The sequence below is a fragment of the Sceloporus occidentalis genome, unplaced genomic scaffold, assembly GCF_023333645.1.
Source record: "Sceloporus occidentalis isolate IW3139 unplaced genomic scaffold, rSceOcc1.0.p SCAF_3, whole genome shotgun sequence".
Lineage (NCBI taxonomy): Eukaryota > Metazoa > Chordata > Lepidosauria > Squamata > Phrynosomatidae > Sceloporus > Sceloporus occidentalis.
The window spans coordinates 52,231,550-52,244,659 of NW_028316983.1; the positions used below are offsets into that span (position 1 = coordinate 52,231,550).

The window sequence follows — 13,110 nt, forward strand, 5'->3', positions numbered from 1 at the left end:
TAGAAGTTAAAAGTGAGCTGAGGGAGACAGCAATGAACCAAATAAGAAAGGGAAGAATTACAATGCTCAGGAGTTCTGCACATATTCAGTAATTTTGGTAATCTCCTGGTTAACCACTGGAACACCAAGGCTTCTCATAATCATCGTCATGATTGGTTTTTGATGTGCAGATGTTAGTTACTCTGATTTGTCATTCACAACCTCCCCTCACAAAACATCCCATGTCCAGATCTTAGGAATGTTGCAGTGCAACATCCTAAATCCATAAAGAATTTTAATACATTTTTCACAGTCTTGAAGGTTTGGGGAAGCAATGCAAGCTACAGTTTCAGGATGCATAACACTAACAGAGTTTAGTGAAAACAAGTTGATTTTCTAAAGTCTGCAGAAATTTCACTATGGAAGCAACAAGAATATAATCCTGTGGACAAGGTAGAATGAAGCTTTTCTTCTGCCAGGTCAGACAAAAAAAAAAAGGAGATAAAATGGGTAGCAGGGCCATTCTACCAGCTCATTTGGAAAGACAATCTCCCTAAAGGCTCCTCCTCAACTCTCACTGCTGGCAGAACCTTGTACTTCTTGCATCATGAGGTTTTTTTTTAGATTGGAAGACTTGCAGGGACAGGCATTTTTTTTTAAAAAAAGATTGAATATAAGGCCTTTGTATGTAAATTTCAAGACGAGGTATGCAATGAACAGTTATAGTTATTCATTTCCAGGTCAAAAACAAAAAAACAGTTTACCCGATAGTCAGAAAATTACACCAGTAAGAATAATAGAGAATTTTGAACAAGTTTTTTCTAGTATTTGGAGCATCCTGTCATGATGCAGAGAAATTCTTCTATGGTGAAAAACAAGTGGCTTTTGTGCAAAATATCTACTTTCTGTGTAGTGTGTGTGTGTGTGTGTGCATGTGTGGGCTTGCACAAAACCCAAAGTGTTTTTCTCCTCAGAATAATGTCTCTATAGCATTTCAGTACCTTTCAATATGGGGAGAATACGGTGGAGGACTATTTGTTTTCTCCTGCAGCAGAGTGGAAACTAGTGTAATTATTCATCCTCACATGCAAGAGTGAAATAACAAAGGATTTCTATCCCTCCCTCTTTTCAGTTGAGGAGTGAGATAAAAAATGCCTAAGTATAATTAAATAAAATACAGTAAATGACAGTGTGTAGAACCTATTAGAGGATAGTGAGTTAAATTATGAGAACCTCAAAATAATCTCTTTTTACCTTCTAGATTCAGGGACGCTGTGTATGCCAGCACAATACTGCTGGGCCAAACTGTGACCTTTGTGCACCTTTTTACCATGATGAACCATGGAGACCTGCTGAAGACAACAATCCCCACGAATGCCATAGTACGTTTGCCTAACTAATATCCTAGAAAAGATAGACTACATTTAATTTCCAAAGTCTTTCTGAGCTGGCATTTCTAAACTAACTTTTTAAATGTTAAAGTTACTGAATATAATGTTATTGTTACTGTTTAAGGAGAGGGGATCAGAGAACAGTAATATAATGGATAGGGGTGCTTTTTATATACAGGGATGCTGAGTATTCTTGGACAAAGATCCCTTCTTCAGCTTGAGCATAGATCAATGACTTAATCTCTGTTTTGCATGCAGAAGGTTTCAGGTTCATTTCCTGGCATTTCTTGGTAACCTGGAAAAGCTGTCTGAAACCCTGGAAACTTGCTCTCAGTCACTGTTGTTGACCATAAAATATAAAGCAGTTTTCTATGGCCGTTTTGGCAGGGGAATTCTAGCATCTGTATTCAGGGGCCTCACCAGATGATATCCTAAGGAGAGGTGACACCGTGGCTTTTCAAACATCTTCCTTTTGGCAGAAACGGGCTATGGTGTTCTCCTATGTCCTATTAAAACACTGAAGAGATAGTGTGAGTGGGGCAAGGCTTGGTGGGAGGTGAAATGAGAGGTGCCGGTTTTTTTTAAAATAAAATTTAAAGTGTTATTTTTTTAAAAAAAGCTTTATTTAAAAATTATTCTATTTTTTTTAGAAACATCACAATTTGTCAAGTTTTCAGTTTGACCACATGAAACTATGTACATGTAAATACATTTAGGCTGTGTGTATGACATTGTAATTTAAAGGTATAATTTTAATTTTGTTAATTGTTTATGTCAGGTATTGGTTTTACATTCAGTGATATATGGGAATTAAAATTTATGAGTAAGACTAGTACAAAAAAACATTACTAAGGATTCTATATGGTGTGGCATGGGAGGAGGTCAGTGGGGAGGGAGGTGACACCATGAGTTACCACACTGGATGATGCTGACACTAGTGACACTATTGGCTGTAGTGCAGAAGACTAAACCATCCCCGCTTTGCCTGGCCATATGCTTTCTACCTCAAGTTATACGATTTTGTGTACATAGGCTCAAAAAATAAAATCAAATCATTTTCTCCCCCCCCCCCCCCCACGGGCAACTGCTTGAACATTTAAGATGGGGTAGAATGGTGGAAGTATAGAAAGTCTCTTTCTCAGTTACCCAAAATCAGTTATGGATTTTGTTGGTTACAAAGGGGCAGCATCCTTGTGATGTCAGACTGCATTGTCTGCATAGAATCTGTGTCTAGGTGGAAAGGATTTCCCAGCTCTCAAAATTTATGGAGATGTGTATGCTTGTGGAAAATATTGTTTTACTATTGGAAGTGGTGGATGATGATGAAAGAGATGAAAATAAAAGCAAAGGGAAATGCAGCACATTTTTGTCTATACAAATGTGGCATGGTAGGGGAAAATCACATTGTTCTGTGTATTAGTTTTTACCCCAGGGTGAAATAAATAAGTGTTCTGCAGAAAATGGAGCAGATGAGAGTACCTGATCTGGTGAAACATGTGCAGTGGGGATTATGTTGGACTGGTACATCACTTGTGCTAGGTGGATCCACTACAAAATTCATGCTCCCCTGTTACAAATTTGATATGCATGAAGGATCCCAAAGCACCATCTAGTGGTGAATCTGAAAAATTAAAAGCCACTGTTTTCCTAGTTGTTCATGTGATAAAATGGATTGCCATTTCCCCTGCTTCAGGGTGCAACTGTAATGGGCATTCCGACAAATGTCATTTTGACCCAGCCGTGTATGAAGCCAATGGACATGTAAGTGGGGGTGTGTGTGAAGACTGTCAGCACAACACAGCAGGGCAACACTGTGAACACTGCAAGACCAACTTTTTCCATAATCGGAGATATGACCTTGGCCACCCAGAAGTCTGCCTACGTAAGTGGATATTAAGCCTTTTCTTAACCTCCATAACAAACCTTTCCATGATCTTATTTATTTATTTTATTTGGATATGTAATCTGACCTATTCCAGGAGCCCAGTAAGCCTTCACCCCTCCAAGCAATTCCCAGACTACAGGATGAAACAATACAGTTGCTCTGAACATACCCCCCCCCCCCCAAAAAAAAGAAGGCCTGAATAACCTTTGGTAGCATCTGGGGTATCCGTTAGAAATGTGACATGTGGTTTCCTGGTTCTGGCTGTCTTCCCAGTTGTTGTTGTTGTCGTGTGCCTTCAAATCACTTCCAACTTATGGCCACCCTAAAGCAACTGAGAATATGTGACTTGCTCAGGCTCATCCAGTGGGTTTCATGGCATTACCTATTTATTAATTCTCATTTTGTGACTGCATGCATCCTTGTTGCCAGTGCCTTCTTATCTCCTTTGTTTCCTGTCTTGGTGGTTTGCAGCAGCTGGAAGATGAATGTATACTACAGCAAGTGCAAAGAAGAGCCAGCACAGCAACAATGTTTTGTGCTTTATAAACAGAGCATGCTTGGGGAACCCTGTCTGTTTACTAGCAGGCCCTGACAAGCTCTCCATATGACCCTGTTGAGTATCAAACCAGCCCCTTCTCCAAGGAATTTGCAATCTTGCCTACCAATGAAAGAAATAAAGAAGTACAGGGTAGTATTAAATCAAGAGCACAGGGATATTACTTTTTTTTACAGTACAGGAGCCCCTTGTGTACACAACAGGTTAGGGACTACAGCATTTGTCAGAAACTGGAATTGGTCAAAAGCAGAACCTATATAAGGAATATGCAGGAATTATGGTGGCTTGCTTGGGACTGACCATGCCACCCCCTACATGCTATTCACAAAGTCTCTCGGTTAGCTTGGTGCCTTTTTCCCTGTTCTCAGCTCACTTTACAAGTAGCACATGTATGCACAGTTGATCCCAAGCAAGCCTCCATAGGCAAGGAAAAAAGACAAAAAAGTGGATCTCTTGTTGGATTAGTTAAACCTGTCCTCAATTTGCAAGCATCAAAAGAGTGGTTGACTGATAATGGGGAGCTGAAAGGTGGCGGCTTCTTGTACAAGTCATGGGATTCCCAGACTACAGGTCCTAGAATCTTTTAGTCAGCATGACTGTGTAAACTGGGGAAATCTAGGTGTTGTAGTCTAGAAGTACTTTTTAGAGTACAAATCCTATTACACTCAGACTACAGCTTCCAGAATTCTTCAACCAGCATAGGCACAGAACATGTTACCTGGGGAATTTTAGGAGGTGTGATCTAGGAAAATAAAGAGTATTTTTTTCAAGCTGTGACTAAACCCATATATAAACTGCCCCACGTGAACCCTTAGGCCTTTTGCTGTTGATTTGCCACTGCTAAAATGCTATTTGATTTCTTTTTTTTTTAAAAAAAATGCTGTTTAAAAGACTTCCTTCCTTTTGTTAAGCTTGTGAATGTGATCCGGATGGGACTGTTCCTGGCTCAAGCTGTGACCCTCTGAATGGCCGCTGCGTCTGTAAGGACAATGTACAGGGGGACCGTTGCCACCTATGCAAACCTGGTTTCACCCAGTTAACCAACTCCAACCCTCAGGGTTGCCGAGGTTAGTGAGACTCCCAAATAGATCAAGAAGTGAACCTGAAACTTGTTTAATCCATAGGGCTGAGAGAACTCTGATTTTTTGAGATTACAGTTGAATGCTCTTTCAGAAGAAACCATCACCTTGAACAGAGGATGGTTTTTTCCTGTTACAGCAGGAACATGCAAATGTACAAATGTTTTCAGCTAGAACCAAATAAATAATTTTGAAAAATGCCAAAATAATTTTGAAATACTTTAGCTTAAACAATAAAGCCTACTTCTTAGGAAACACTCCAACCTCCCAAATATGTTTAATTTTCTGTTGGTTCTCTTCTTCTGTATTTTGCCCCCACCTCCCACCCCATCAGCTTTATGGACATTCAACATGAGCACTCTTGGGAGATCAGAATGTTGATAAAGTTTTGCTTGTGTGGTTGCATCATCATGAGCACATGTCTCTTCACTATCCCTCTTAACAGTGCTACTGAAAGTGGGCTGAGCAACTGAGTAGTAAACAAGTTGTTGTTAACTGCCCTCGAGTGGAACTCAGCTCATGTAGATGCACCGCTGCTCTACTTAGGTCATGCAGGGTCAGACCTACTACCTCTCTGATTGAATCCATCCATGTGAAATGCAGTCTTCTCTCTTTCTACCATATTCTACATTTCCTAGAATTATTGTCTTTTTTAGTGAGTCATGCCTTCTCATGATGCAGCCAAAGTATAATAACCTCAGTTTAGTAATCTTTGCTTCCAGCAGAGTTCAGGCTTGATCTGTTAATTTCTTTGTATTTTTGGCTATCCACGGTATCCTCAGTATTCTTCCCCAGCACCACATCTTAAATGAGTTGAGTAAATGTAGAACCATAGAACTGGAGGGGATTGCAAATGCTGTCTAGTTCAACCTCCTGCTATGCAGGTATACACAACTTTATTTAAAGACCTCTGTTTAGAGATCTTAAAAGGAGGAGAGCCCACCACTCTCCAAGGCAATCTATTCCACTGTTGAACAACTCTTACAGTAAAGAAGTCCTTCCTAACATTTAGGTGGTGTCTCTTCTTGCATTTGAATCCATTGACTGAGCTGTGGATTATGCTGTCACAACTTCATTTTACCTGGAGCAATACTGACACATTTTCATACAACCCACAGGTATCACTTCATGGAAGATAGAGCAATCAATGCTATGAATCAGGATGACTGTGTGTTGTGCCTAGTCTTAGAACGAATAAGCATCTCCATTTTATTATTAAGAAACACGAACAGGGAGTATGCTTATCCACTCAGGTCCTGCTTGTGGGCTTCCTAAAGGCTTCTTGTTGGCTGTTATGGAAACATAATGCTCAATTAAATGGGACTTTAATCTGATCTGTTGTATTGATTCTTGTGCTCTTAGGTCCACCTGTCTGAGTTGGTTTCATGCTTTATACCTAGGCTCACTGTAGTCTGACTCTTCTCCATCCACAAAAAAAAGATCAGGGAAGAATATTTTTTTTTAAAATAATTCCCACTCTGAGGGAAAGGAGGAAAAATTGCCTTGGGATGTTGACTTTCACCCAGACTACTACTCCCACAATCCCCCAGCCAGCATAGCCATTGAGGGGATTTCCCATGTCTGGAGTATTCTGGAAGATATAGTCCAAAAAGTGCTCAAGATTTAATCCTAATTGCTATTTTGGGATCTCAGTGTGGGGAATGTTGTGGCATATGGTCTCAACTGAGCTTTGGTTTGGCAAACCAAATCTTGCCTTTTGCACAATGCTTTTTTATCCATCTGTGTTCATTATTAGCAATCTCTCAGGTAAATATTGGCTTGTTTGGTATTGAAATGAAAGATTGTTCCAGCCTGCTGCTATACATGATTAGCTCTGTTGTTAGGCTTCCTCAGCTTTCCCAGCAGGTGGCAGTAGATGCTTTGTTAAATTTGGGAGAATAACAGCAGAGGTGGATGGAGTTACCTTTACTTAAAAGGAACTAGGCTACTCATGTTCAGTGAAAAGTGTTCTATTTTCCTCCTGCCACCATTTATCCCCCACTTTCTGTCCCCAAGCAATAGGTATTTTGAGGCACACTGCTTTTGAACCTGGAGGTTCCATGAAACCTGTCTACTGATAGGGACATTAAATGATTTAATCTCATTTTAAAGGCATCTAAACCAGCAGCAATCACAATCCTTTATGGGGAAAAATCCACCCATTTAGTGAGTGAAGGAGTGGGGATAGGAAAGCATGGTGAGAGCAGGACCCCTCCATTAGCAGAATCTGGAATTCCTCCATGACAGTATGCTCAGAGCTTTTAAAAGGTGTTGTTGTTTTTTTGGAATCTCACTTTCAGAAGCATAGAGCTTTGGAGAGTTATAGTCCAAAAAAGGTAACTTGCCCCAGTTCCAAGACTGTCACACCATTCAGCATAATGTATAGAATGGCTTTGGATACCTGCTCTAACTGTTTTTTCATCTGAAAGTTATTATGAGAATGCTGGATGCTTTGTCTTTCAGATTGTTCCTGCAACATTTTGGGCAGCCACCACAACATGCCCTGTGATGATGAAACAGGGCGCTGCTTCTGCCTTCCCAATGTGGTGGGAGACAAGTGTGATGCCTGTGCTGTGAACCACTGGAAAATTGCAAGTGGTGAGGGATGCCAGGCCTGCAACTGCAATCCTCAAAATTCCCTCAGACTTCAGTGTAACCAGGTACCTGGAAAAGAAAGGTAGTACTTGTAAAGAAGTCACTTACATTTCTTGACAGGGAGAGTCACATTTGTAGCAGCACTGTATGCCTTACGACCATGAGCTCTTCCACACTATATAATTATAGTGCTAAAATGTCACTTTAACTGCCATGTCAACATCCTATGGGTTCCTGGAATTTGCAGGTTAAGGAAGAGCAGTTTGAATTCTCAGCCAAAGAGTTCTAGTGCCTCATGGAATATAGGATTCTATAGGAGGCAGCTAAAGTGGAATCATAGTGCTATAACTGTATAATGGGAACAGGCTTGCTGCTGCTGCTCCCTCCTCCTCCTCCTCCTCCTCCTCACACACACAGACAGATGCACACTTAAGATCCATAAAAACTTGTTTCTTGTTGTTATAGGATAGACTAAGCAGCATTGTTATAGCCCAGGGGTAGGCAACCGTTTTGAGCCGGGGGCCGGGTTGCTTTCCCTCAGACAACTGGGGGGGCCGAAGCCAAAAAGTAAATAATTAAATAATTTTTTTTTTACAATTTGAATAAATAAATAAACCGGGACAAATGTAGGACAACATTTTCAAGTGGTGGACACTTTTTTTAAAAAAAGTGGAGGACACACAAAAAAAATTTGCTGATTTTTTAAAAAATGTAAATATAAATGCATGTTTCTGAGGCATCTATAGACAATTGCCCCCCTTGCCCCTGCGTGCGAGAGGCCAAAGGCCCCGGCGGCAATCAGCGGCAGGACCGGGCTGGGGCCGGTCCCAAGGCCTTGCCGGGCCGCATCCGGCCCGCAGGCCGCAGATTGCCTACCCCTGTTATAGCCTATGCTAAGTGGCATCCATTCAATGAGTTTCTTAGTTAAGTAAGAACTCAGTCTTAAGAGCTTATCGCTTGGGCAAGTAAACTGGCTTACCTCTTCCAGCTTCAATTCAGGATCCAGGATGCCCCCGGATGTTACCATACCTAAATCACCACTAATCTAGCTGTGATTCCGCTGCCTGGATGCATCCTGGGTCCAGAGGGTGCAATTTCTGAGAACGGTTTAGAACAGTTCTCAGAAATCGCACCCTCTGGAATGGAGGGAGGACACGATTGGAACGCCTGGCAGCAGCGCCGCCTTTCCCTTGTGTAGTAAAATGCGGTTCTTAGACCCATCCCATTCCGTGCATGCTCCTGCACGCCCCTGTTTTAGGACGCAACGGGCCCATTTCAGGGCCTGTGCGATAAACTCCCAAGATTCAAACCACAGTACTTGGTACAGGGTCAGGCAATGCTAATATCTGTTTCAGCCATTTCCTCAGTTTCATGTCTCTGTCTCTACAGTTTACAGGGCAGTGCCCATGTAGAGAAGGCTATGGCGGCTTGACATGCTCTGCTGCTGAGGTCCGCGTTTGTCCAGACCAGTCTTATGGTGACATCAGGACAGGATGTAGAGGTATGAGAAGGAGAATGCTTCTTCCTAAACATCATTGGGTATTTCATAAATTACTTCTATTTTGTAGCTCCTACTATGCAACTACAAACAGCTTTCTTTTTATGTTTGTTTTATTAGTCTATTGGTCCAATGACAGTATCACCACAGTGTGTTTTAACAGCTATTTCTGCTTTGTTTTTGTCACATGTCTTCCTGCTGTAATTCTTGCTTTCTCTCTTCAGTCTCCTGCTACTGCAGGGGTGGGCAGCTATGCAACTCCAAATAATTTTGGACTGCAACTTCCATGCCTCTGGCTATGCTGGCTAGAACCACAGCAAGCTACCTTATACTGAGTCAGACAGTTGAACAATACTGTCAACTCTGACTGTTAATGATTAAAGCAGTATTATTTTCTAGCACTTTCTGAAGACTCCTGGTATGCATTGGTGGTCTCTTATTTGAGTACCAGTCCAGTCATATTGAGCTTCTGAAATCAGAAGAGATTGATGGTGTTCATAGTGCTATGGTGGTTGGAAGGCTAAGAGTTGCAGTCCAACAATGTGTTGCCCACTTATGTGCTACTAGTCTGGGTGATTTTATAATTTCCTTAATATTCAATATGGTAGATATTTTGGGAGGGAGGAAATTTTAAAAAGTAGTTTTCTTTGTGGTATTCCCTCTGTGAAACTGAGAAATAAGAGGAGAGTCTTAAATGAAAAGTTGCTTTATTGTCTCCTCCCTCCCTCCCTCCTTTCCTCCTTTCCTCCCTCCCTTCCTTCCCTCCTTCCGTGGTTTAGTTTCACAGTCCCAACAGACTTGGAGAAATGGCACAGCTGCATGAAGGAAATATATCCTATGAAAAACTATCTTGTCCTATTTACTTTCCTTACCCTTCAGAAAATAGTGCAGCAAATGTGGAAAGAAATATATGATTTTATCCATTACACAATGTAATTAGATCCACTTCAGCCTTTATTCCACCCACTGCTCCATTTTTGTGGTGTCTGATAACTAAAATGCCTCTAATGGGCAGGGCGTGGAATCTGGAGGCAGGTTTTCATTTTAAAGTGGGACACATAGGGAGCATAGAATATGTTTCAAAGGGTCAGTGGCTTTCTCCATGCAGCCTTGGGAAGTTGTTGAGAGAACAACATAGCCCTGATTTCATAGATGATGGGTGATGCCCACTATATTTTATTATAACAAATTACATCCATTAGTTATTATCATATGGTTGTTAGGAGGCTCCTGAGTACCCCAATCAGCCACAAAGAGCCACATGCAACCAACCAGGCCTGTGTTGCCCACATGTTCAATAGCAGGAAAAGCACACGTGAGATTTTGCTACCATTTCGGCTACTAAAGAAACAACTATCACAAGGAGTGCAAGAAATATCTTGTCCAATGGACAAGAGCGTTGTGCAAAACCTGATTGAATGACTGGTAGAACAGCTTGTGCAAGCAGAATCAAAGAAAAGAATGCATCTGACATTTGTACAACGTGAAAACAGGATTTCTGCATGTGGTAGTCATTTTGATCCAGCACAAGGGAGTGGAATTTGTAAACTTCCATATGTTTGTGGTTACAATTCCCATGACCCCATGATAAAGGATTTTGGGAGATGTAGTCTAAAAGGTCTGGTGAGCCACAGGTACCCTACTCAAGTGCAAATGGAATGGCAGCACTGAATACAAACTATGCTTAAAGGGCCCTTTCACACCACACAGTCATAGCACTATGATTCCACTGTAACTGCTATGGCAGCATTCTATGGAATCCTGGGATTTACATTTTAGGGAGGAGTGTTGATAATTTTCAGCCAGAGAGTTCTAGTGCCTCACCAAGGTACAAACCCCAGGATTCTGTAGGATGTTTCCCTGGCGGTCAAAGTGGACTCATACTTCAATAACTGTATAGTGTGAAAAGGTCTCCAGTAAAGGAATACAGTATGGGAACTACTACAAACAAAAACTCTACAAATATTTAGGGGATTCATATCTTCTGAATTTCTACTGGGAGTGGGTGGGGAGGCTGAACTGACATCTAGCTGTCCAGTTTGGGTCCAGACTAAAAGGTCATATCTTTTCATATGAGCCATTCCAAGTTTTGAGATATTCAGAGGAAGGTTTTCTCTCAGCCACACCATTTTCAAAGGCATATTTGGTGAAGACACAGGAGAAGACTTTTACGAGGCCATTCACATTCCCTTTTACATCGGTTTTGAAAGCGATTCTTGCATGGGAAGTTCATATTGGGCCTGATTCTGTCACAATCCATGTCGAGGCTTGCACAAGGAAATGCCCCTTACCCCGGGGTATCCAGATTCGGGCTAAAATCCGTCTTTTCTCAAAAGACCTGGTTCCACGAAATATGAACTTGCCCTCGATCATGTTCGGGGCAAATTAGGGAGGGATTAGGGTCAGGGGGTGGGCAGAGGTCAGAGCATTCCCTCCCATCATCAGAAGGGAGGGGGGAGGAGGAGGAGGAGGAGGAGGAGGAGGAGATAGCCAAAAAGGGGGAATCGCTGGATGCAAAGGGTGAGAGGAGAAAGGGGGAAATGAGGGGTGACTTTTGGGCTGCAAAAGTCTGTCAGAGAGAGGTGGGGGTGGAGAAAGTGATGAAGGAGGAGGAGGAAGAGGAGGAGGAGGAGAAAGGGGCTGTGGGAGGAAGGGAGCCATGGAGGGGATCCTAAAATGGAGCAGGAGGAGGAGGAGGAGGATGAAGGAGCTGGGGGAAAGGATCAGTGGGCATCCCCGAGGAAGGAGAGGGTCTGAAGGAAGGAGGAGGAGGAGGAGGATTTCCAGGGTTAATTGGGTTGTGGGGCTGTGCTGGGGCATGTAGGGAAATCAGGCTGCTTCTTCTACTTTCATTGTCAGAGGAAGGTGGGGGGTGGTGGAGAAAGCTCAAAGGGAGGAGAGGGTCAGAAGGAAGGAGGATTGCCCAGGGAAGTAGGGCTGTGGGTCCAAGCTGGGGCATGTAGGGAAATCAGCCTCTTTTGACAACTTATGCACATTATTTTTTGGGTGCTTGCTTGTTCTACTTTCCTCTTGCTCCTGGATTATTATTATTCTTATTATTTGTGTTATATGAGGATGCTACAGGAATGCCTGTGCTGCATTTCCATTTTATTCCCAATTGATTCCATGGGTCTACTTTAGTTGGAATTGAACAGGTCACACTCTCTCAGCCTCAGTGGAAGGCAATGGCAAAGCTCCTCTAGAAGGAGGAAATGGGTCAGGTCAGGTCAGGTCAAAGGCAGGGCATGAACGGAGCTCACATCAGGCACCCCCCCCCCCTTTTTCATATTTTTTAAAAATTATTTTTGACCAAATATGCGCATGGTTTTTTTCCTTGAGGCAGATAGAGCAAGGCTAGCAGCTTGTGCAAGGGGTTTCTCTGCTCGCTTCAAGCAAAGGGGAATGTTACAAATGTTGCAAAGGGCTAGACTTTTACAATCAGAATGTTACATTTTTTGCTCTTGTCAATTAGACAATGATACATGCTTTTGCTACTGAATCAGAGGCAGCCCTGAATTGCTTTTAAAAGGGAAAAAAAAAAAAAAAAAAGGAATGCATGGCAATTGCATCCTTTACTGGCATTTCTGAGGTGAGGAAATTATTATTATTATTATTATTATTATTATTATTATCATCATCATTATTTCATGTGTAAGAGGCATTCTGGGGGGCAAGGAGTGGGGGATGCATTAGCTTGCATGGGATTGAAAATGGGGACAGGGGCAGATCTGACCCAAATGCCCACATATACACGCAACACACAAAAAAGAGGTTTTTTAAAAAATTGACACTTGGGGCATTTTGTGCATGGCTCTTTAAAAAAAAGGAGGGGGAGGACACCTCCGATGCCCCTGCAAAAATGTCACCATGATGATCACTTGATTGACAGCAGGCACCTTCACAGCAGGCACAGAATGCATTCGATTTAAAATGCTCCTCTTTGTAGTGGGCACTTGCTAACGGAGAGATTCGGGGGAGGGGCATCTGAATCAGCCCAGTTCCTTCCAGATTTTTTATGCCAGTCTGAATGAGGCCTACGTGGCTACTCCTAGACTACGAGTGCAAACACACTGCAGATCTACTGCAGTTTGACACCACTTTAACTGTCATAGCTCCATGCTATGGAA

General features: G+C 42.2%; 1 protein-coding gene across 1 annotated transcript in view; it reads left to right on the plus strand.

The window, feature by feature from the left end:
* LAMB3 (laminin subunit beta 3) overlaps positions 1-13,110 on the plus strand; it is a 198,082-nt gene that overhangs the window by 160,106 nt on the left and 24,866 nt on the right. Inside the window, exons 11-15 of the mRNA XM_089514426.1 lie at positions 1,241-1,361; positions 3,064-3,252; positions 4,723-4,878; positions 7,354-7,550; positions 8,875-8,986. Coding sequence (XP_089370552.1) covers positions 1,241-1,361; positions 3,064-3,252; positions 4,723-4,878; positions 7,354-7,550; positions 8,875-8,986 — 775 coding nt within the window. The remainder of the gene's footprint in view (positions 1-1,240; positions 1,362-3,063; positions 3,253-4,722; positions 4,879-7,353; positions 7,551-8,874; positions 8,987-13,110) is intronic.